The sequence below is a fragment of the Syngnathoides biaculeatus genome, chromosome 2 (assembly GCF_019802595.1).
Source record: "Syngnathoides biaculeatus isolate LvHL_M chromosome 2, ASM1980259v1, whole genome shotgun sequence".
In the NCBI taxonomy this organism is placed as follows: domain Eukaryota; kingdom Metazoa; phylum Chordata; class Actinopteri; order Syngnathiformes; family Syngnathidae; genus Syngnathoides; species Syngnathoides biaculeatus.
In genome coordinates this window covers 9912567-9938424 of record NC_084641.1, presented here as the reverse complement: position 1 = coordinate 9938424, position 25858 = coordinate 9912567, and the positions used below count along the sequence as shown (strand labels likewise).

At 42.0% G+C, this 25858-nt stretch overlaps 3 protein-coding genes across 3 annotated transcripts in view; 1 reads left to right on the top strand and 2 right to left on the bottom strand.

Moving 5' to 3' along the window:
* agap1 (ArfGAP with GTPase domain, ankyrin repeat and PH domain 1) overlaps nucleotides 1-3067 on the bottom strand; it is a 90610-nt gene extending 87543 nt beyond the window's left edge. Inside the window, exons 1-2 of the mRNA XM_061832327.1 lie at nucleotides 2414-3067; nucleotides 2127-2335 (exon numbers count right to left, since the gene is read on the bottom strand). Of these exons, the coding sequence (XP_061688311.1) occupies nucleotides 2127-2289 (163 nt within the window). The 5' untranslated portion in view covers nucleotides 2290-2335; nucleotides 2414-3067. The remainder of the gene's footprint in view (nucleotides 1-2126; nucleotides 2336-2413) is intronic.
* A 4320-nt stretch (nucleotides 3068-7387) lies between these two features.
* On the bottom strand, nucleotides 7388-13174 carry LOC133507349 (ras-related protein O-RAL-like). Its single transcript, XM_061832299.1, has 5 exons — nucleotides 12886-13174; nucleotides 10892-11023; nucleotides 10606-10814; nucleotides 9656-9830; nucleotides 7388-8624 (listed from the first exon to the last, which is right to left on the bottom strand). Exons 2-5 carry the CDS (start codon nucleotides 11003-11005, stop codon nucleotides 8517-8519), a joined length of 606 nt encoding a protein of 201 aa, XP_061688283.1. The 5' UTR covers nucleotides 11006-11023; nucleotides 12886-13174; the 3' UTR covers nucleotides 7388-8516.
* Nucleotides 11039-19838, top strand: LOC133507343 (inhibin beta B chain-like). Its single transcript, XM_061832287.1, has 3 exons — nucleotides 11039-12860; nucleotides 14244-15043; nucleotides 18768-19838. The coding sequence occupies exons 2-3, from the start codon at nucleotides 14638-14640 to the stop codon at nucleotides 19541-19543; spliced, it is 1182 nt and encodes a 393-aa protein (XP_061688271.1). The 5' UTR covers nucleotides 11039-12860; nucleotides 14244-14637; the 3' UTR covers nucleotides 19544-19838.
* The last annotated feature ends 6020 nt before the right edge of the window (nucleotides 19839-25858 follow it).

Here is a 25858-nt window from a genome sequence, read left to right as displayed (position 1 = left end):
CTAGTGGATGACCTGACACCAATGAAAGCAGACTACTTATTAACATGCATAATAGTTGCCTGTACCGCGATTCTGTGCTACCATGACAACTGAGCGGATGCTTATAACTGGAACTTTACATGCGGCCCAGTGGTTTCTGTGATGGTGCCAAGTCAGCACCATGCCTCCTTACACCTCAGATTGGTTTCATAGACAATAGCCGGATTATATCTGTCATGTTAATCACCCAGGCACTTTCTTGTCCAGGCAAATGTTTTACCACTTATTTTTGGGGGTCAGAGGGGTGTTGTTATGGCTGTTGTGGTGCCCATAGTTGTCTCAGACTCAACCTCTCTCCAGTTTTCTCTCTACCCTCTGGTTTCTTTACTTTGTCTCTCTTTCTCAACCCAACTAGTCACCTTTCAGTGCCTGGGTTATCAGAAGTTTCTTCCTTAGAGGGAGTTTTATTTTAGCTCCGTTGTCAAGCGCGTGCTTACATGCAGTTTAGTTCCTTTCATGAGTGTGGTTCTAGACCTGTTCAATCTGTAATGTGGCTTGAGATAACGTCTGTTGTTAAATGGCACCACAGAAATAAAACTGGCTTGACTTTCTTATTCCACTTCAAATGCAGTCATATTCTACTCCCGCCATTCCAACATGACCACTCTGACTTGATGAGCATTAGAATCCTTACATCATTACACCGATGAGCACTCACTGGGCTTTATGCACAAAGAAGAGGGCCTGCAGGGGACCAGATGATGATGCTCAGAAATACACAAGCACTTAACTGAGGGGAATTGAATGTCTGCACTTGGCCCTAATCTGCATGGGGGAGGGGTTTAGACAAGCATCATGGACAAAAGGTGCAGAGATTTTAGCCATTGCGTTACGTAAGTAATGGCTTCAGTAGAATACACACAAATGAATAAACTGCCATGAATGTTGAAAGACAAATTTCTCTCCTGCTGTCTTTAACCCAACAAAGTTTCGTTGAAATGATGCATTGCTAGTGTTAAGGCATTTCCAAGCGCCATGAGACATTGTGTAGGGTCCAACATTTCCTCAAAGAATATGGAAGAAAACAAACACCATCTGATAGTATTCATGCATAGACCAGGAAGACCAAACAGGAGAAAGACACGACTCACTGCAAATCTGCATGTCGCTACAAACAACTGCACCAGTATTTGCAGACATTATGAGTTGTACTGAATTGTCAAAAGGCACGATGGAATGAGATGTTTCAACACACCATACTAGACTGAAAGCAGATATCAACTATGAAGTTAAAGTCACGATAATAGAACAATGCAAATGTTCACAAATTACTCCCATATGACAAGAAATGGGCTGAGGTTGTCGTTGCATCATATCGGCAACTTTAGGGACTTGCAGCATTCATTGTGAATAGACTATAAACAAGTCTGTGGAGTTGTATAGTGAATGGCGGGTTTGGGATTTATACAGGAAAATTAGAGCATTAAAACAAAGACTGGCAAAACGAATGTACTCTAGAACTAGATCAGATCCGCACAAAATTCCAAATATAATGTGGAAAAACAATTTGGACCACTGGTTTAGTTGCGCTCAGTGGACACCTTTGTCTGCCAACATCTCCTGGACTTGTGGCCGTGGTGTCCTTGAGCAAGACACTGATACCATGCTCCTCAGGTGCCTCAGCTGCCCCTGCTCCAGTGTGTTCCACTAACAAGTGTGTGTTAACTGTGAAGGCTAAAATGGAGAGAATTAATTTTGTGTATATGCATGCATGTTCATGACAAAAATGAGTGTTAAGTGTGAAATTTAAAATGGAGAGAACAAATTTTGTGTACACGCATGCATGTTCATGACAAAAATGCTTATTATTATTCTTCTTTGTGTGACATGAGTGCCTTCAGGTGCAAATTCACAATTCATTGCAGTTCACAAACAGATGGGTTGCTGAGCGGTCCAATTTTTCAATCCCTTTCTTGCTTTTTCAAAATTACATCTTACATCGTGCCTGAACAGTGCTTTCAAAAGCTTTTGTTTACAGTGGATACTGCTAGTTCCTAACCTGTCCATCATATGCCACACAAACCAAGGCTGTTTCCAAATTTGCTCAAAGTATTCCTAAACCGGATACAGAGCAGGTGCTGTCCTACCTTCAATTGCAATGACATGCTCCCGGATCTGGTTCTGAAGCAACGGCTCATCCACCCGCTCCAGCAGCTCGTAGATGGAGTAGATGTTGGGATGGACGGACTCGAACCTTTGGATCTCTGCCCGGATGGCTGCCGAATTGGCGAGGTGCTGCTGGTAATTCATCGCCGCAGGGACTGCTTCCAGGGGAGGTGGGATGATTTCTGAAGAACTGAACACAAGTTGTTCACCACCACATAGATAGACACTGCTTTCTCATCATAATTATTATAATCATGATCGTACTCACAGCCACTGAGCAGTGCTGTAGCTACTGGCCGCTGTGGGCACTTGGTCCCCGGCGTCTCCCGGCTCCTGACTCGGAGGGGCTGACAGATGTGCAGCAGCCTGAGGAGGACTTCTCCATGTCTCGACAGACAGGAGAGGTAATGGGGAGGACAGCGGCGTCGATTTATAGTGTTCAAAACGAGCTTCCGGAGCCACGTCCAGTCATGAGGAATACAGTACAGCGGAATACAGTAGAGTACAACGGCCTTGTGGCTAGTAGGCTATGGTAGCTGCTAGCTGGACCCCGGCTAAAGCTAACTTGCTAACTGTAGCGTCCCAATTTGAGGGAGCTTTTCCAATAAAGTCTCTTTCCGGAGCAGCAAACACGAGTGTTGCAAATATTTTACCAACACAAAACATCTGTTTTGAGAACAGCTGGCTGCTGGGTCCCACCGCAGCGTTCGCTCGGGTCTTCTCGTTCCCGACCCTTGTTTCTTTTTGTCTCCACGCCTGACGCTTGGTCTCGGAAAGTCAGTTGCGAAAAAGACTCCAGTTTCCTTTAAACGCGATCACTTCACCACGTTTGTCGGGTTCCGTTCGGCCCTTGCACTGTCCCATGCACCACGGTCCATCCCCGGTAGACTGGCTCCACAGCATATCCGAAGGTGGAAGAAGCGTTATTCCCCGCAATGTGCTTCCTGCCAGTGTTGCGCATTTCAAAATAAACCTCTCGTCGCCTGTGGATTTTCATAATAAAACGGACGTGTTTTCGGCTATTGTCTAACAAGCATTTCAGTAATAACCACACAACAGACTAAAACTCATTTCGCTTCTGTAAGGCAAGGTACGTACAGCGCTATTTCAAACTTAAACATTTGTATTGCAACTATTTGAACAGGCATCATCACGTCTTCCTTCCTGGAGCCAAACAGTGACATCCAGTTATCCACTTCCGTTGGGATTCGTGTGTTACGTTCCATCCATCCTGCAAAGCCCGAGTAAAAATATTGTCATATCACCAGAGGGGGCAAAAGTACTTCAGCGGAAGCACAAATACAGTATTTGTGTTTTTAAACAAAATGTTCAAACCAAAAGTTTCGAATCTACTCCTTACTGTAGTCAAAGTTATATATATAAAAAAAAAAAACTTCAGACTGTAATGTACGAAAGTTAAACTTTTTTTTTTTTTTTTTTACTGTCAATTATTGTCGTTTTTTCATGACCGTGAAATGCAAATTTCCGGGGGTCCACAGTACATACCGTAAGTGTTATGAAATAGTACCCTGCTTTTTCACGTTTTGACCATATCCCTTTTTATTGGTATTTTGTTCAGGAGGGAATTTTGTTTTTCACTGCAATTATGAAGAGCGTCAATTACTCACTGATTTTTGCATTGGGGGCTGGGGGGTGGGGGTGAAAACTGGAGAGGAAAAAAACCTACGCAAAATATTTTCCCTCTTTTATTAACATACAGAGAACAAGAAAAAGCGAGGTAACTTTGGCTCAGGAATTTGTGCTATGACAGCAACATAGCTTTTAACATTTTGAAACAAGTGACAAACAATGCTAAATTGGGATAACTGAAAAAACATGCATTGCCTGTATGTTTCATTCAGATTAGACAATTTTTGAACACAAGATGATGGGTCGGCCATTGTTGGTGCTGACATAATCAAACAATTCTCTCTAATAACGCCAGGGGTGGGGAATATCTTGCTTTTCTGAATCTGTTGCATCATCGACAGCCATTAATGCCCCCGGATTCAGATTTCTCCAGATTTCTGCTTGTTTTGTGTGTGTGTATTCTAAGATCCTAAGATCTACTGAATAGTAACAAAGTTGGTTACTTTCCACCACTGCATATCACAATACTTAAATTCTGTCCTACATTTTTGGACAGTTTAAAACAGTTTCAAGGGCTCTTGATTTTATGTCTGTGGCATACTTTTGTTAAAACACACTAATGATCAACACTTACAGAAATATATATTTTTACAGCATACCGTATTTATTGCTATTTGGCTGGTTTAAGGGGCAGTGACACCTCAAATCACTGCACCAGGCCTACTGCTAGGCCAATGGCGAATCTGGTTTTCGTTAGAATGACAACCAGCAGGCCGAATCCGACTGGCGCGTTCCTGCCGGCATTTGTCCGTCTCGTCTTCCTTCTCGCTGGCTGCGAGCTTCCACTACTGGAAGCCGAGGCCATAGTGTGGAAAACAAACCATCTTCCAAGACAATGAAAGCATTTTTGTGGCGGATGGAAGTCCCAACTCATTCACCACAATAAAAATGACAAAGAGAAGAGTTTGAAACCGCAAAGTACTTATATGGTAAGTTAACAGTTAGCTAGCTTCTTATATTTCATCTGACATGATTCCTCTACTTTAAATTTTTATCTATCATTTATCATGATGTGCTGTTGCGCCATGCAGCTTGACAAATCAATCTTGGTACTAGGACAGACATCTGGTTTCGGGGAGGAGACTCATTTTTGTCATTGTGTGTGGTATGATATGTTATATGTGGTATTTTTTAAAAGTATTTTTCTTGAAATTTGGGGTCTCCAAATTTGAACGTTTCATATTACATTGCTATTTGTCACATTATATTTATCTTGAGTCAAATAGTCATGTGCCTCTCATAATTTTTGTTTTGCGACTTGTACAGTGATCCCTTGAGATTCAGATTTATTTTGTTCCATCAGTGACCAGGTTTACAACTCAAACCATGTTTTTTTAAATAATGAAATTGTTGGACTTTATAAAAACATAATGATGAAAATTAAATATAATGTAAAAAAAATTAATCACTTTGTACATCATATTTAGTGCATTAATTCAATACATTGTGGTGCTCCTGCTGGTGTGCCCAAATTAGCCACTGGGGGAGGTATAGTACAGTCACACAACATAAACACAAACGAAGAAGAATCACCAGCGGTGACTCACCACCAGTTTCAGAGACTCGAGAAGTTCCAATAATAGTTGTAGGCCTTCGCTGAGGATAAAGAATACATCCTTTTGGGTACTGCTGTAACTTTTGTCTACCTATGTTGCTCCAGTGTTTGTGTTCAAATATCCATTTCTTAAAGGGCTACAACATATTGATTCTCATCACCATCTAGGAAGTGTTTGTAATAAGCTAGCAGGGACATTCCTAAGAGAAAGTTATGTGGATGTTTTAAATAATAATTATATTTGTTTTATGTTTATTTTGACGTAAACATGAATTGGGAATGGCATTAACCAGCTTGAAGCCAAACTTTTGCTTTTTGTGAAGTGAATTGAGTTTGCTGCCAACATGCAAGGTTTTGCTCACCCAAAAAAAAAAAACAAAAAAAAACTGAGGCACCCAAATTTTAAGGCGCCCTTACGCTCGCTATTTGCACAACAGTGGTGGACGTGAGGTACGTGAAATGGTCGGTCAGCAGTGCAAACTTAACCTCCCATTTTATTGATTTGGATCAAGTGCCTGCCAAACACTGCCGATATTTTGCTGTAAACGTTCCAGTTTGTGACCACAGCTGCCAGATTCTCCGTGGGAAAAGATAACCACATAGACTACACCTAACTGTACGTCCACGTGTGGTAGCAAATTTTCCTGGGTGGTGTCTTCACGTATTTAGATGCCAAAATCTAAATACTTCGTACGCAAAGGGATGTGAAGGGCAGTAATTCCAGATTTCGCACTGTGCTCACTGCCCACTAACCACATAACCCGCTCCCACCTCCTCGACCTCTTTAAAGTTCTCACATTCATTGTCGAGTCAACTTTATGCTAGGCCGCGGCGTCTCCAATAGATTTGTTGAAGTTCACATAGTTGACTTCCAAGTGACTGGCATCGGATCAATTGCCACACAATGCACTATTCACCATTGCCCAATCATGTAGCCTGCGAGAATGAAGAATAAACAGATGGATAGAAGATGCTCCGTTGTATCTTTTTAACACGTGCACATATTAAAAATATACACACACGAAGCTAGCATCTGCGGACTTTCAACATTGAGAATAAAAGATTCCAGGTAGTAGATGCTAATCCACTGTGCATTATGCGCATGCCGGTATTTGTTCTCCATCCAGAAGGAAAACGTGCATAAGGCGACGCTTTCTTCCTCCCACCCCGTGTCGCCTCGATACAACATTCATGATCTCTCGGCATGAAGTGTGTCTTTGTGCTGTTGTTGTCCACAAACTCTCCAGGCCAATTCCCATCGCACCCAGAAACACCTCGCTGCAGTGGAAACACTGCGTCCCCTGGTGTTCTCGTAGGGAAATTGCGTTTTGATTGGAACTGCTTAGTTATTGTTGTTTTGTTTTTTTTTTTTAAATCGAAACACAAAGAACATGGCCCAATGGTCGATATTACTATACAAAAAACAAACAAACAAACAAACCCCCCCCCCAAAACTAAAACTACAAAACGAAGGAGAAGATGAGGATATTTGACAGTATGCTGCCACATTGACAAGCTTATTTGAGCCAGTTATTATGTTACAGATGAAAATTTAAACCATTAAGTGACAAGGAAGGTCATGTCCTTGTTAAAAATTCATTCATTCAGTTTCTGGAACTAGTTTAAGAAGAACAGAGCAGCAGGTAGAGGCTGCAACTAATCAGTATCACATGACCTCATATCAGTTCCTTTCCACTCTCAAGTAAGTGACAGACTTTTTCCATACCACTTATGCTCACTTCGTGTTGGAGCGTATTGCAGTTGACTCTGGGCAAGAGGCGTGGTACATCCTGAACTGGTCGAGTAGACAGAGGCAGACAAAATAATTTGTACTGACATTCACACATCTTTGGGATGATGGCGGAAACCCACTCACACAGGCGGCGAACATGCAAACTCCACACAGCAGGGATTTGAACTGTGAGCCAGATGTGCTAACCAGTTGTCTACTCCACTGTGCTGTGCATGCGCGCTCTCATGCACATACATTTAAAAAATAAAATGTACAGATCGGTCAGACTAGAGTGATTCAGTTACTAATGCTTAACACTTCCATTTATTCACTTATTTTTTTTTACTGTCAATATTGTTTTATAACATAACCCAGTTGTATTTGAAAACATGGTCAAGGTTTTGGTCCTGCCGTTTGTGTTGACACTTCTCTAGATTAAAAATGTACATTTGTCTTGTTTATCCAAGCATCTTTTTTAAAAAAAAACCTCCAAAGGTGTTGCTGTCTTGTGGCTATTGTTTGTTTCTGTATTAAATCCATGCGTCTTGACTTATTTTCAAGACACAATAAATGAGTAAAAAAAGTGGAATGCTGTTACTGTCTCTCAATTAAATGTCAGCCCCTGTGGGCTGTGGCAAGTAACCAAATTTCACACCACACTCACATCATCGTGAAACAGGCAAAGCACAAACATTGCTACACTTCTTTAACTAGGGAGTAATCAAGTGCCTTGCTCAAGGGCACTCCAAAAGTAACCAGAAAGCATTGCATAGCATTTCTTCAACATGTTGCTATTTTACATTTTGTACACAGCTTGACTTAAGCCGAAACCCTGTGATTCAAAAGGCCAAATGTTTACAAATGACTTGCTTCAAACAGAAATTGTTTCATGCGTTTAAAGACGACCCGCAGGAAGGGAAATATGACGATTGTGGCACAGGCAAATAGCTGTTGCCTTTGAACAATTGGTTGAAAGGAAGATTTCCAGCATCATCTGGTGGAAAAAGAATGTTTCAGAACTGTACTGAATGATAACTAATTCAAACAGAAGTACAAAACATAAGTGAGGTTCTTTTATTATTAATAATGTTTTTGTCATCTAATAATGTCTGTAGTGAACATACGCGTTGATTCAGACGTGATCTGTGTAATATTAAGAGGGTAAAGGCTTAAGCGTGGGAAGAGAGTGAGAATTATTCCTAAAAGTGTGATGTGAAACTGAAGAGAACACGGAAGCAAGCAGCGTTCCTCACACAGACAGGTAGTGCGAATAATCACAACTGTGACCTGTGTTGTAATTGAGGAACAGGCCAGTTCAGGTGACTTCCTGTGACATGATTTCAGGCTGGAGTGGCGGTCCTGATTAAAAAGGTGTTGGCCAGGTGGCGGTCAGACATCTGCAGCATTTGTGTTCTCAGTGTGTTCTTTGGCATGTTAAAGTATGTGGCAGCGCTTTTTTTTCTTCTTTCCACTTGGCCCGTTTTTGTCTTTGCTCTCAGCCATTTTCTTCTTGCGCACCTCACGCATAAGGTCAAAGAACACCTGAGAGAAACACAGTATCTTATCAGAATGTTCAGGGCTGCGAAAGGCGAGGAAGGCTTCCAGAAAGTTTGCAGTGAGTTACCATGATGGATTTTGGAAAGATTACTTTGAAAACGTTCAATAGGAATTCACTTGGAGTTGAGGGTAATTTAATGGAAAGGCATCATGTTCAAGCATTAATATAAACATTTTGTTTTTCATACAAACATCTATGTATACCGCAGGAAAAATGAAGTTCACTCTTATCTCAGATTTTGTCTCAGCACAAAGTAAAAATATATATATATCTATGAAAATCAAGAAAAAAATGTAGGTGATTAAGTTATGATTGCGCGAAAAGAGCGCTCTCAAACTTCTGGCCCATGGGCCATTTGCGGCTCCCAAGATGATATTTTGTGGCCCTCACCTAACTATGAAAGTTTAGTGCTAGCGTGGCCCTCAAGTTTTATATGAATGCACTTTGACACTGTTGTGTGCGGAGCTGACGAACCTACCAATCATGGTGGCGTGACCTCGACCAGGCTTGATACGTCAGAGAAACATTTTTCGTTGAGTGAAAAATACAGCAGTGTTGCCATGGAGAGTTTTATTAGTAGTTTTGCCCTCAACTTGATTATACCAGCTTTCTTGTTTATCTTATTTTGTGTTAAAAAAAAAAATAAAGACATTTGAGAAGATGGGATTTGTTTTTTAAGATTTCTAATTTAAATGGCACGCCCATGCGCGCTGAGCCTACAGCCGAGCTGCAGCCAGACTCCGCCCCCAGCGGCCCCAAAGTAAAGTGAGTTTGAGACCCCTGCTCTAAAACATAAGCAATATTTAAGCTCCCCATTAATAACAAACTTGAATTCATTTATTCCTTTTGATTGCCATGGAAAATTTTATTTTTCTTTTGCTGACTCACGCTCAACAAGTAGAAGAACAAAAACATACTTAACACAAACAGTGACTAAAACGGAAGGTCCCCCAGCATTTCCAACTTTGTAAATTCCCAGAATTTAGCAACCCAGTGTGCATGTGTGCGTGTGTACCTTATCCACATTGGCTCTGGTTTTGGCTGACGTCTCCACATACTGAACGCCCCATTCATTGACTTTCGCTGCCGCCTCATCAACAGAAACTTTTCTCCGTTCCTCCAAGTCCGACTTGTTCCCCACAAGTAGCATGGGAATGGCGTCCTCTTCTTTCACACGTAAAATCTGCTCCCTAAAGACACCACCAATTACATACGTTTCCACTATAACAAATATGACAGATGGCAAAAGTAGTTACATCCATATACTTGTGTAACAAAAGACTTGCGTGAAAGTGAGAGTGTTACAATTCCTGGATTAAAGCACATACTCTGAAATACACTAAAGTACAAGAGTAAATATACATTTTTACTGTGGTTTCTTAGATAAATAAAATAGCCATTTTACTAACTGGAAAATATTTGCCCTTTCTTTACTTGCATTACGTTCATTCTGTGAACAATAAAAAAAAAAGTGGTCAGAAAAATAACCACTTAAAGGTCCCATGCCATCTAAATATTTTTTTCTGCTGTTTTATGAACAATATACAGTAGATAAAATTGAGTCTGTGACATAATTTATGTTTGACATGTACACGGTCTGTCAATTCTGTGCAATAGCTGATGAAACATAAGTCATGGAAGACAAGCAGATCAGATTTTGTTATTGTGGCGTAGATACGCTACTCAAGTACTGTACCCACCCACTCAACTCAAATTCATGTGAGACGCTGCATCACGACAGACAATCATCTTTGACAAAATAATGGAGGATAAAACTGTTTGTGTGCACCCAGAACCTTTTGATAACTCCTGCTAGCGAAAAAAAAGAGCAAGTCTAGAGAATCGTCATTGGTGTACTGGACATAGTTTGTGTGTGTGTCTACAGTGCCTGCCCACCCACCAAGTGTCATATTAAACGATCAAATGAATCTTTTGTTACACACTTGGTCAAAAAAGTCATCACACCTGAACTCTGAAGTGGCTGCGAAGGATTCCTGTTCTGTGATGGAAAAAACGAGCAGGAAGCCTTCCCCGCTGCGGAAGTAGTTGTCTCTGATTGCGGCATAGTCCTCCTGCCCCGCCGTGTCCAGGATGTCAATCTGAACGTCCTCTCCATCTAAGACCACCTTCTTCCTGTAGCTGTCGGCCTTGGTGGGCTCATAATCTTCCACAAACTGCAAGCACAGAAATCATCGAGAGCGACAAGACGCACAGACGAGCCAACTGGGAAACGGGAGCGTTGCGATCTCACCTCGTCGTACATGAACTGCAGCGTGAGGGCGGATTTTCCCACGCCGCCGCTGCCCACCATGATCACCTTGTGGAGCGCCAGAGACGTCTGGCTCTTGTTTTTGCTCGAGGCCATGATGCCTCGCAGCTATACCTGCACACACCCCGGCTTTGCAGTGACATTTCAGGATGCGCTATAACTTTCACAGGTGAACCTAATTTGACCAACTTTAAGCTTTTAAATTGAATGTCTCTTAAAAGTCTCTTGATCAGAAAAGTAGCTCAATATCGCGACCAAATGGCTAAGTGATCAACAGTGCTTTTAAAAACTATCTCCTTTCGGTCATGTTTTTAGGTGAAGGAGCGCACACCACCAGCAACAATAGAGAAACGATCTGTTCAATTTTGTAGAAGTTGTTTTAGTTCCTTTCAGTTAAACAGTTTATGAATATCTAAACACAGCAGTTCTGTTGATCGGTATTAGGATTGTGAAGGGGAGTGAGGGAAAAACAAAGGGATCCCTAAAATGGAAAAATTTGAAAACCCCTATAGTATGATGTGTACACAAACGCACGGCATGATGTGGCTGATAGATGAAGAATCAACTCCGCTTGGTTACAGTGACTAAGGGGATGAAGATAGGTAGGTTGGTAAAGATGTTGGGATGTGGCATGTAATAAATATACTGTAGTGTAATTATTAGACTTTGCGCTGATTTGAAAGGCCTTATAAGATTGGCCGATAATTAGCATTTTTTTTGCTGATCCGTTTTGATGTCATAATTTGCCAGTCCGATCAATGCACCACGTCGCTGTCATGCTCAGTATACCAGTTTATTTTTATATATTAGTATTTCTAGATATTTTTGTTTCTTTTGACGCACTACTGTAAATATCTGATGGCCAATAAAGTTATTTAAAAATCCTAAATACAAAGTGATAAACAAACGTGTCCCAACTCTGTCCACCTGGTGTGACTGAGCAGAGATACTTGAACAACAACTTTTGATAATGGCTTGGGAGAAAACATTTAATGAAAGTCTACGAGTGTCCTAACACATACACGTGTGTGTTATTGACTGAAAAATGTTCCGTACATGACGTGGATTTGAATATTATAAGGCACATATCTGATTGTAATTTGTATATTGTACACTTGAGAGGTAAAATATCACCAAAAGTGAAAGTATTTGAGTGAAATTCATGTTAATACCTAATGTGAGGTTGATCTTTCTTTTGTTTGTGCCAAACATAATTTAATGTGAAATCTAAAGCAATACAGGCCATGCGTTTTAGCATAAGCATGCTTTGTCAGTCCGGTTCCAGCTGTGGCTGCACGTAAACTTTCAATACACTTCATGTGTCTTTGGGACCCCGCAAAAAGGCTACGTATCCTTCGTTGATGACTATCTGCAAAGTCCATAGGGCAACACGACTTACAATTTATTAATCAATAGAAATAAGCGTGAACAACCAAATACGCACTTGTGGTCGGTTCTCGAATTCTATTGGCTACCTGCCTACCCAGACACCACGTGACTCTTTGGGACAACACGGCGAAAGTTACCATAGTGTATGAAACTGGACAAAGATACAAATAACTCTCAGCCATCACAGTGAGCCACTATAGTGAAGAATGAACGTGAGGTATCAATGCGTGTACTGGAGAATAATAATGACCTTAATTACTGGCTTTACTTAAAGAGGAACAGTAATTCAAAGAGTGAATCAAACTGGCAGCCAATCAACGAGTTCCGACAGGCAACCAAATTCCACTCGTAGATTCCCGCCCTCGAAACAAAATGTACACTCTTGATTGGATTAAATCGTTTTCGGGAAAACCCCGACGCACACGATTGGCCGGAGAGACTGACGCTCACGTGACAAGTTCAATCCCAGATCGCGCTTTCCGCCCTCAGGGGGGAAAACACTTGAGTAGAACTGACGCGAGGCATTGTCGGCAAAGCGAACAAACACGGAGCGAATTAAACGGTAAAGAAAACGTCACCAAACTCACCTGCTAGTACTTTTTTCACTTGTAGGCAAAGTTATCCGCCATACAGCGTGTCAAGTTGAACTAGTAGCAGACTTTTCGTGCCCCACCTTGTGTTGTGACCGAATGGTCCAAGAAGGAAGTCCGAATGAGAGGAGTCACTCTGACATCTTAAATGTAACCGCGCGAGCGGAGACAACGACGACTTGAATGTTTGTGGCTAAACATGCCCCATATTAACACGACAGAAAACTGTTTTTAGGTCAAATGTTACATTCGACGCAGTAGTCCCCCCCCCCAAAAAAAAAAACAAAACCTGCGATTTTTAACGAATATCCCTCCTGCTCATAAGTCTGGGAAATGGTCACAGAGTGACACATCAACGTGTTATTATCTTTGAAAAAAAAACGGTAGATAACTTGGACCGGACATGACGTCACAATACTCTGAATTTTATTTCGTTTGTCATTCTAGTCTTCTTTTTGGCTTTAGACACGGCGCACTTTCTCGTGGGAGAACGCAGTCGGACATATTAGTTCAATTATGATATACCATTGTCTTGGATATGTTTGGTTTTCAGGCACTGGGCACACGATGTTTTATCTGTAATGTGGAATGATAAATGATTCAAGAGTACTGTATATTAATAATTTATTGGCTGGGTTTGGGTGAGTTTTATTCATTCTTAACCAGATGAAATTAAAAAGAAAAAAGGTAATTTAATTCACTGCAGTTCTAGTGGGTCAAAGAAGGATGGCGCTATTTTACCACTTATTTACCCCCACTTTAGACAAGCCAACCCATTTAATTTCACGTCCTAAATTCACTTTAACTTCTCTTTTAAACAGATTTGTAATCAACAGTTAGGAATTTTTTTTATATAAATCCCTCTCCCCGAAAGATTGTATAAAACGAAATGCCGTACTTACAGTGCCGTTATACTCACAAACGTTGCGCGACCTAAACTGAAAACACACGCGTTCGTTTTGCACGTGGGCAAAGCAGCGCGGTTTTTTAGATGATGAATCGCGGAGATCAATGAGACTTGAAATCCTCTGCAGCATCATTCTTCGCCAACGTGGGGACACATCCCGTTCAGTGTGTTTATGAAAAAGAGCGACAAAATTGAGAGTTACTAATACAAGTTGGTATTGATGTTTGCCTAAATAAAAGAGGGCATTACAAAAGAGTCGAATAAAACTTAGTCCACCACTACAGACAACCAGTAAAAAGGAAAAAAGAAAAAGCCTGGAACTTGTGCACCGGGTCTTGTTTTTCATTAAATGAAAGAAAAAAAGTTCAAGTGAAACGTGAGGAATCATTGAGTATTTATCCTGGCCCCTCCCACCCACCCCTGACCCCTCCCACCCGTGCCGAGAAAGACTCCGCGGTGTTGCGGGTGCTGAATCCCAGATGCCAGAATGGACTCACTGGCTGGCACACCTCCACCTCCACCTCCTCTTCCTTCACGTCCTCATCCTCCTGCTCCTCGCCCCGAGTGCAGCAGCCGCGTTTTGGAACTTATGAAGAAATGGCGCAACTTCTCAAATGGATTCACGTGTTGTGGAATATGCTGAAGGGTTCGGGTTAGGTTTCCCTGGCCGATGAAGCGTGACTCGTCTTCCTGCCTGCATCTGTACGAGTGCCAAAGCTGTGATGTGATACAACATGTAAAGAAGAAAAAAAAAAGTGTTACCCGGACTTCACTTTGGACTTTCTAACCTGAAGCGTGACCAAAGCGGGAGCGGCGTTCTTCTATTCATTCTCACATAGAAAATGACTTGTTGGCTCTTCCGATTGGCTGCGCTCTCGATTTGCGTCCTCTGCATCCTCTGCACTGCTGCGCCCAGGACCGGTACTGAAGGGGAGGCGCGCACCCCGTCCCGGGATAGCTGCGCGTCTTGCGGCGTCGCTCAGGCCGAGGAGGACGCCGAACCCAGCCGGCTGGACGCGGACCTGCTGGAGGCGGTCAAGAGGCACATCCTGAGCAGACTGCAGATGAGGAAGCGGCCCAACATCACACACCCGGTGCCGAAGGCCGCTATGGTGACGGCGTTGCGGAAGCTCCACGCCGGGAAGCTTCGAGAGGACGGCAGGGTGGAGATCCCTAACTTGGACGGGCACCCGATGAGCAACGACGTCCTGGAGGAGAGCTCGGAGATCATCAGCTTTGCGGAAAAAGGTGCGTTCGGTCGTCCTGTGGTTCTCAAACCTTTGGCACCATCTCAAATACTGTCGTAGCTTTTCCAAGTCTGATTGACTTCTGAATATTGAAGTATAATGGACCTAATTGTTAATTTTAAAAAAGAGCCAGATGTTTTATTCCTATAAAGATTTTTTCCTCAATGTTTTTGTAAGCTGCAGTATTATTGTGCAGTTTTGAACATTAAACTCTGTAAGTAAAGCAAAAATAAAAACATGTAGTCAAATGATGATTCAATTCAAATGGATTGGAGAAAAAAAAAGTTAAATGAAACTGTACCTAAATAAAAGTATAAACACAAACAGTTCTTGAATATTAAGTGCAATATTCTAGTAAAAGGTTAAGTACAACTCAACTATACTTTTGAAGTGATTCTTCCACATACCACAAAAATGCAGCCAAAGTATCACTTGTTGTACTAGTACACACAGTGATGGTAGAAACATTGCTCGAGTTTATATTGTCACTGTTGGGTGGAAAGTTACTGCAGTAATCCCTCATTTATGTGCTGGTCAGCTGCCAGACCACCCCAGCAATAGTTAAAAGCTGCAAAGTGGAGACCACATAATTTTTGATTATTCAGCAGATACATATTTTACAGCATTATGAACCTCGCCAGAGTCTTATTAATTTTCTCCACACTCCCACAAACCTCAACCATACTCATACACACTTTCTTTACTCTTAAAATACATTTTTAGATCTTATATGTACCCTATTGCACGGTACTATTCTACACTATATATATGTATATATATACATATATATTTACTCCTTGTGTTACAAGTTTTAATGTTTTTTTTTTTTAATAAAACAAAAAACTGTTATAGTGTTTTGGCAGGGAAGTGTTTCTTTCACCACAAACTAATTGCACCAAAAAAATCCCACAATTGGATAGTTATGCATGATATGAATGAGGGAAAAAATGCAAAGTACAGAATATGCAATATGTGACCTGTGATAGAGCCAGGGAACACTGCTGTCCAAATGTCGAGGCACTGTTGCTCCTCACATGGGTCCAATATTTTCCCAAACGGTTGGCCCATCGAAAATTATGAAAATTGCTTGTTGTCTTTCACAATGTGATGATAATGGCTCCAAAAATGTGAGGTTTTTGTTTGTTTCCTGAAAATGGGTGTTTTCGGAGATGGCCAAGATTCCGCCAGGGATTTGATGAATACTCTTCATCGATACCAGAGTTTCAACCTGGCAATTTATACACATGCAGCAAAAACTGTGATGCCTGGCTCCCTAAAAAAATATGGTTATTTTTTATTTTACCGCTGTTGCTGACAGCACCTGATGTGTTTTTGCCCTGCCAAAAAGTTGGACCCCTCTTAAATTGTCACATTCCAAAAGGGAAGCACGAGTCACGATGCTTTGACGGTCTTTAGTTTGGGATGCATCTGTTGACAATGGTCCCTGCCAACTGGCTGCTTCAGTGCCTCGAGTGGCTTCCAGCTGAGTACAACAGTTGAGTCAGAAAGAACTGAAGCAGTAAATGGAGGCCTGCGAAAAAAAAAATATGGGCCTCACACGTAACCTGAACGTGGCTTCACGCTGTTTGAAGTTCCAACTTGCCGACAGTTGCATGACTTTGTGTATTACTTTCCAGGCATCAATGTGCACCTGGATCTAACCCGTGTGTGTGTGTTAGTGCGTTTACATGGAGATGTGCATCCGAGTGTGAAGCTTTAAGGTTCTCAGTGTCAGTCTCAATCGGCTCCGCTGGGAGTTCACAAAGTTCACACCTGAATGATTGCTCTAATCTTCTTCACCTGACAGCTGTCAATCAGCATGTATACTGTACCTGTACTGAACATGTGTTCTCCCTGCCCTGGATCCACGGCCAATGAGATTGTTCTTGAACATAATGCAGGCGTGTCAATCTCATTTTGGTCACAGGCCAGATGGTAGTTGTGGTTTTCCCCCAAGAGAGGCACTCACGACTGCAAAAAACACAACATGGATAATCAGTTCATCATATCAGTTATGCCTTGAGTGATCTAAAACAAGTTTTTCCAAGATATGAGATGTCGTTATGACTCGTTTTTTGTTCTGATGAGAAAACTCGAGATACAGTATGAGCGCGGGTGGCAATGAACGTAACTCGACTCACTTCACAGTAAGCGACAGTTTGGCTGATAGAAAGAAAATGAAAAAAGCCCAAAAGAGACTTTAAGCTGTTTAATGCCATCCTTAGTCGAAGTTTACTGTGAAATGAAATTTTAAACAAATTTACCTCTGCATTTATGTGATTGTGTATTTAAAAATACCAAGCAACTTTGCCTTTGGAATCCCCTCGCTATCAGAAGGCTAACAATGTAAAATACATAGGATAATAATTAACATCAATATGTTGCAGAGTTGTATTCTTTTAAGTGACAAAAACCAGGAACTGAACTCAAATGATGGAAGAAAATGTGTAACAGTACTGATAGGAATCTACAGTATTCTTTAACCTTTGCGTAAAAGGAACATTTTTGCATTGCATTGAGTCAGTGTAGTAGTGACTTTTCTTTATTTGTACTGTACTGTCACCCTGTGGCCGAGAAGGGGACACCAGGAGGAGGAGCACAATGACTTGACTTGAAGTATTAAATCATGATGCATATGTTGATTAATACTTAACATTCCTTTGAAAAATGCCATTACTCCTACAGTTTTTTTAAACATGGTAAAATATTATAGAATGCTGTTTTCCTTATTAAAAATCCATCATTCCATTTTCCAAACTGCTTATCCTCACAAGGGGAGCGGGGAGTGCTGGAGCCAATCCCCGTTGTCATCGGGCAGGAGGCGGGGTACACCCTGAACTGGTTGCCAGCCAATCGCAGGGCACGCAGCTGCACTCATAATCACACCTTGGGGCAATTTAGAGCGTCCAATTAATGTTGCATGTTTTTGGGACATGCGAGGAAACCGGAGTGCCCGGAGAAAACCCACATAGGCATGGGGAGAACATGCAAAAACCACACAGGAGGAGAAGGGATTTGAACCCCAGTCGTCAGAACTCTGAGACCAACGCCCTTACCAGATGATACACTGTGCCGCCCTTATAAAAAAATATAAAGTTCTTTTGTTGGGGCAGAACCAATTTATGGCATTTCCATTCATTCCAATGGGGAAAAGATGATTTCAAATGCATGTGTTATGAGTTATGAGCGTGGTCACGGAACACATTCAACTCAAATTTCAAGGCACTGCAATTAGCCCTGCAACTACTAATTACTAAACACCACATGTTTTTAACATCTTCAGTGCAAATATATCATTATAAATAGTGGTAATCAAACATCTAAGTACTGTGGAATTTATGTTTAAAGAAGGGATGTGGTGAAGGTAAATGCTTATAAAACCAGTTGAAGTGAAGACAAATTTGAATTTCTGAACTGATTTTCTGCCAGAAAAAAAATAACAAATGCATTTTGCTAGACACATAAACTAGATACATTGTATTTGCTTTAGCGGGTCGTTTAGCATGAGCAACAGTTCTGGCCCCAGGGCTGGAGTTTGACACCCAATGGGTAAAGAGTTGACAATTAGTCAAATTGTAATTGGCCACTGCCAGAATCCTTCCCCGAAGAATTCTGCTGTACTTACAGCAGAAGTAAAAAGGTGACTCGCCTGGCCCGCAAGCAAATTCTGAGGTGTTGTCGTAACTTTCGTTTTCATCGATCCTCCATTGTGCTGCTGTTTGCAGATGACCTGGTGATGTCCAAGTCTAGTTTGTTCTTCCTGATCTCCGGCGAGGGCAACCCGAACTTGGATGTGACGCAGGCCACCCTCTGGCTCTACTTCAAGTTGCTGCCTCCCCCCGCTGACCTGCGGACACGACGGAAGGTGACAGTGAAGGTGTACTACCAGGAACCGGGCCTGAGCAGCAAGTGGGACCTGGTGGAGAAATGTGTGGAGCTGAAACGGAGCGGGTGGCACACCTTCACGCTGACCCACGCCGTGCGCTCGGTGTTTGAGCAGGGCGACCGGCGCCAGAACCTGGACGTGCGCTGCGAGGGCTGCGAGGTGGCGGGGGTGGCGCCCGTCCTCCTCAACCGCAACGATGAGTCGCACCGGCCTTTTTTGGTGGTGCAGGCCCGGCAGGTGGACCCCAAGCATAGGATTCGGAAACGAGGACTGGAATGTGACGGGAGCGCGAATCTGTGCTGCCGCCAGCAGTTCTACATCGACTTCCGGCTCATAGGCTGGAACGACTGGATCATAGCACCGTCCGGCTACTTCGGGAACTACTGTGAAGGGAAGTGTCCCGCTTATATGGCAGGAGTCCCCGGGTCAGCGTCGTCTTTCCACACCGCTGTCGTGAACCAGTATCGCATGCGGGGGATGAGTCCGGGCTCCATGAACTCCTGTTGCATCCCGACCAGGTTGAGCACCATGTCCATGCTCTACTTTGATGACGAGTACAACATTGTGAAGCGAGACGTGCCCAACATGATTGTGGAGGAGTGTGGCTGCGCTTAACCTCTTCTGAGCGTGGCCGTGTCAGTCCCCACTGAATCAGAACCAGGTGGACCACGTAGAAAAGTGCAAGACCTCCCGTGTGCTTGCATATAAGCTCATGTTGTACATATATTTATGTTTGTTGCTGTACAGTGATACCTTGACTTACAAGTGCCCCGATTTAGTTTTTTTTTTTTTCAAGTTAAGACCTGTCGCTTGGTTGATTGTCTTGCTTCGTTTACAAGGCAAAATTTGAATTCTGAGCAAGCTTTAGATCCATCACCATGCGAGTAAAAAAAAAAAAAAAAGACCAAAAGTGTGTCACCAATGCCCTTTTTTAAAAATGAAGAGGACAAACAAACACTAAAATACAAAAAAAACCTCACAAGGAGCATGGAGAAGATTCTCACACTAAACTAACAGCATGATTGACAACCAACCGGCGCTTGGGACAGAGCTTGTGATGTCACACAATCGGTTCCTCTCCCTCTAAGACGCACACAAATGCTACAGTGTTTGTGTGAATTTTGGCCCAATTATACATTACAAACAGTTTATTTCTTTACATCTCTTTGATCATATTTTACATTTCACAACACATTCCTAATTTTTTTTTTGTTCTTTCGGTGGGCTGGAACAGATTAACTGTATTTCAGTGGGGAAAGTCAATTTGTTACACGAGTAAGTTGTATCCGACCTTTGTCACGGCACGAGTAAAATCCGTAAGTCAAGGTGCCACTGTATTCGTATGGCTGTGCGCTGGAGTTGACCTCGGTGACCTCAGAGCCCATTTTGAAATCGCAGACTCGCGCCGAGGCTCAGCTCCTCGCACAATGGCAGCACTTGCAGATTCAAATGCCTGTAGTCAGCGTTAGGTGGCGCCTCACCAGTCAAAGAGGCCAGCGCCACACAAGCTATGCAACATATTGAGCGCACGGCAGAAAAGCTCAACGCCAGCGACAAACTATCAGTATCGGCAATACTTGAAACGTTCGCCCGGTGAGTAGTTACATCGCTTTAATGCGCTGTAGTTTGCTCGACACGCTCTACCGAACGTTCCCACGTTGCTCAATGCAGCATCATGATGCCTCTTGCCACCTCTGCCCCCTCCTGCAACCCCCTCACACTTTATTTGCACTGAGGAGCGCCCACGCTGCCAACACGGGACATCAAATTTTTAAAAAAGTTATTTTTCTAAGACTGCATTCAAGGAACCAAAGAGGTACTGTATATGAGTGTTGTCATGAGACGCCTAAACCGTGTCATGTGAATCGTCATCTTCATCTCTGCCTGGAAGATGTCTTGTTTTTGTTTTGTTTTTTTAAATACACTTTTTACTAGTTCACTTGTTTACTTAGCCTCATTTAGAATAAAGAACAAGTGGTCCGTGTACAGTAACATTTCTATGTTTTCTTCATGGTAACTGTTGCAAAATAAATTTCTTATTACCAAGTTGTAAGCTCCTTGAGTCACGCGACATTAAAAAAGCTTCGACACAAACTTGGACTGGAATGTTGGGATAGTCTGGGGATTTCCAGCTACCATCAGAAGACACTCAAGATGTCATCGTGGGTGGAATAATTGTTTTTTTTATTTTTTTTTTAAAGCAAACAGGGTGGCGGCACGGTGGGTCAGCTGGTAAAGCGTTGGCCTCACAATTCTGAGGATCAGGGTTCGATCCCGGCCCCGACTGTGTGGAGTTTGCATGTCCTCCCCGTGTCTGCGTGGGTTTCCTCCGGGCACTCCGGTTTCCTCCCCCATCCCAAAAACATGCAACAATAATTGGACACTCTAAATTGCCCAAAGGTGTGAGTGTGGCTGTTTGTCTCTTTGTGCCCTGCGACTGGCTGGCAACCAGTTCAGTGTGTACGCCGCCTCGTGCCCGTTGACAGCAGGGATAGGCTCCAGCACTCGCCTGACCCTCGTGAGGATAAGCGGTGAAGGAAATTGATGGATGGATGGAAAGCAAAGAGGGAATAAGGAGAAGTAGTACTGATGGGCCAAAATAGAAAGAAAACATTCAAAATAAACATTAATAAAGTAGCTTTTGACTGGTTACAGGTTTTAAGTTATAAGCCGTTTGGTTGGGGGTTTTTTGTTTCCTTTAAGACAAATTTTGAGTTATGAAGGAACTTCAAATATGCCACCACATAAGTGCGGGGAAAAAAGCAATAGTCACCTACTTTATGTAGGGCTGTTACTATTGAATCTTTTTTAAATCAATTCTCCTATTGATTGAATTTAATCAGCCCCCCTCAGCTGCATTGAATGTCCGTGTGAAATGGGTTCTGGCAAACCTGGTTCCAAGAATTTCATTTTTTTTTCTTTTTTTTACCAGTCCTACACCTACACACTTTCAACCTCTTATTGAACGGGTGAAGTGGCAAAACACACAAAGACAAAATGAAACCTTTGTAAAGAGTGACAGTCAGCCAAAACTTGTGTCCAGAAGTTCACACATAGACTCAGCAGCCACGTTCTTGACGTCGCTTACTTGGCCTGTGAGGACTAATTTTTATATCGAGTTATCTTTCAAGAAATAAAATCACACAGCAAGTTGATGGAAAGTTGGATTGCTGCGTCATTAGTTGCTAGTGGGCTCATGAAACGCCAGCAGACTCCGTTAAATATTCCCCAGCCTTGCTCCATGTGAAGTGCGTGCACGCTGAGTTGTGGCACGCAAATTCTGAGATGTGATTCAACATCATGTTGTGGTTCCAACAACTCACGGGTGAAGCAGCTGTACAAACCTGGCCGTTCTACTTCACTTAGGAATCCTACATGCTTTATTATAGGTGACGCCATAGCTGAAGCCGCAACAGGATCCTGCTCAGTACTTTTACCGTAAATGCACTAAAGAAAACCCAACTACAGTACAGTATTGCATTAAATTTAAACCAAACATTTAAAAAATGTAAATACTTTTATCCAACCATGTTCGACTTTTTAAATGTTGGATCAATACACATACACAGACAGACAGACAGACAGACAGACAGACAGACAGACAGACACACACACACACACACACACACACACACACACCACACACACACACACAAATCATACAACTACACAAAAGTAAAAAAAAAGAAAAAGACAAAAACTGCAAAATGTCATACTGAAACACTTTCCAGTTTATCAAAAATGAAATGAGTTGTCTATATTAAGCACATGAGGCTTTGATTTTCGTTCAACCTTCCAAAGTTGTCCAGGGCAGCCTTCTCCAGTTGCTTAAAAAAAAAAAAAATATGCTGTGGCAGGAAAAGTCACAAATCACAGTTCAATGAATGCAAATATACAAGATTTAGAAAAAACATTGGGATATTGGGCTTTGGGCTCAAATTTCAGCATGAATCTAAAATATACAATAACCTTGACAGGTGAACTTAAATTTGACCTTTTGTAAACTTTTAAAAGTACCTGTTGAACTGTTTATCTATTTGTTTCATTATTTATTTTTTTTGCACAACTTGCCGTTATCTGACAGAGAGCTGGACGAAAATATTCACCAAAAGGTCTATGAGTGAACCAATAAATGTCCTGTTTCATTTAGTAGAGTGGAACCTCAGTTTTCATGATTAAATTGTTGCAAAAAAACGGACTATAACGGAATTATATGAAAAGTGAAGCAAAATTTACAATAGAAAAAAATGTAAGTGGAATTCAGCCATTCCATTCTGAAAAATATGAACATTGTGACATCTCTATTTTCATTTCTGTTTGTTTGTCAATTTGAGTGTGTGTTTGTGTGTTTGCGCGATGGTGGGTGAAGCTTTGCCAATGTACCTGCCCTAAATCCCAATCGACGGCTTTATACTGTAGGTGCAGCTGCTGCAGAGTACTAGTGTTGGACTACAGAGCTCGTGGACCTAGGTCACCGAAATCACGTGACTGGCCATATTGTCGGTCAAACAAAGCATTGTTCAATGCTAAAGCGACTGAGATGAAACAAAAATATGTCTTATAGCACGACGCCCAGAGTTTTGTCTGATACCATTAAACATTTAGAAGGTGATAATAAATGTAGGTACAGTACGTGGAAAAATGACATCAACTTTGGCATTAAATACGGGTCCTCTCTGCCAAGTGTCTGTCATTTTCGCCGATAAGAAATTGGACTGTTAACCAGCTTCCGTCTTGGACAACTGGATCTGCACATTTATCTGGTGAGCAAGTCATCGAGATTTAAAAGTTTGAAAGTATAGAAAAGTTTGGACGCGTACAAATACTTCGTTGATTGGTCTGTTCTCAATCAATCCCACACCGTGATGTACCCACTCAGATTTTTTCAATACAAATACCAATATTTAAATAAATGACGCCTGGTTTTACTCAAACTTGCATTCATTAACTATGAGTGAAAAAAAAAATGCCTCCATACACTGAAGCATATTGCTGCCACACGCTTAACTCCGTTAACGGACAGACGGTTTAGTATTTTTTTTAAATACGCATTGTTCTCAAGTGAGTCAATTTGGGGTTACAGTGAAGAAAATGAGTATTTGAACACCCTGCTATATTGCAAGTTCTCCCACTTAGAAATCATGGAGGGATCTGAAATTTTCATCGTAGGTGCATGTCCACTGTGAGAGAAATAATCTAAAAAGAAAAATCCAGAAATCACAATGTATGATTTTTTTAATGATTTATTTGTATGATACAGCTGCAAATAAGTATTTGAACACATGTCTATCAGCTAGAATTCTGACCTTCAAAGACCTGTTAGCCCGCCTTTAAAAGTCCACCTCCATTCAATGTATGTATGTATGTATACTCCATTCCTGAATCAGATGCATCTGTGTGAGGTCGTTAGCTGGATAAAGACACCTGACCACCCCATCCAATCACTAATCACTCAAACTTGTAACATGGCCAAGACCAAAGAGCTGTCCAAAGACACCAGAGACAAAATTATACTACTCCACACGGCTGGAAAGGGCTACGGAGAAATTGCCAAGCAGCTTGGTGAAAAAAGGTCCACTGTTGGAGCAATCATTAGAAAATGGAAGAAGCTCAATCGGAGTGGAGCCCCATGCAAGATATCACCTCATGGGGTGTCAATGATCGTTAGAAAGGTGAGGAATCAGCCCAGGACTACACGACAGGACTTGGACCTGAAAAGAGCTGGGACCACCGTTTCCAAAGTGACTGTTGGTAATACACTAAGACGTCATGGTTTGAAATCATGCATGGCACGGAAGGTTCCCCTGCTTAAACCAGTACATATCAAGGCTCGTCTTAAGTTTGCCAATGACCATTTGGATGATAGAGGAGTCATGGGAGAAAGATTTGTGGTCAGATGAGACCAAAATGGAACTTTTTGGTCAGAATTCCACTCATGTTTGGAGGAAGACGAATGAAGTTCCATCCCAAGAACACAGAGACAGACAAGACGACTGCGCTGTATGAAGGAGAGGATGTATTGTGAGATTTTGGGGAACAACCTCTTTCCCTCAGTCAGAGAATTGAAGATGGGTCGTGGCTGAGTCTTTCAACATGACAATGACCCCAAGCACACAGCCAGGAAAACCAAGGAGTGGGTCCGTGAGAAGCACATCAAGGTTCTGGTGTGGCCTAGTCAGTCTCCAGACTTAAATGCAATGGAAAATCTTGGGAGGGAGCTGAAACTCTGTGGAGGAGTGGGCCAAAATCCCTACTCTCTGTGACTGACTTTTTTTTTTTAAATAAGTATTGTTCTCAAATGAGCCAACTTGGCATTATCAATACTTCTTGGGAATTTGAGATTGAGAAGAATAATTCCCACCCGAAATGAAGCGATCATTGTGTGTATTTTGTTGGGCACCATCCATAAATGTTTAATTGCCGAAATCCATCCAATATTTTCTGGTCTTTTCAACTGGTATTCTATAGAATGATCTCTTTTGAATATGTGTCTCCTTTGTTGTAACAACCAACAGCACAACAAGTCTCGGGCATTGTGAATATTCTGCTCCAGTTCAATGTCTCCTACAACGTTGAGCAGCTCTTTTTGACCGGCAATATGGCGCCGTGAAAATGGTGACGTTACGTGCATGAGCTCTATAGGTGCAGCTTCTGCAGAGTACTACTGTTAGGGTTAGGACTGTTGACTTGCTTCCCCCTATTTTGCCACTATTGTTTAACTCATCATTGTAGCTTTGTATTTCTGTCATTTGTTATTATTGAGTTATGTGCTTACTTTTTATAGTCTTCTGGCTTCCCTGCTACCAGTGTGTACATCAGATTTTTTATTTTGAATTTATTGATTTTGATTTTTCCCATTTGTTATGGATACTGTTTGTTCTCCCCACCACTCTGCCACCAACCTTAGTCGGGTATTCCTCGATTTGTGCA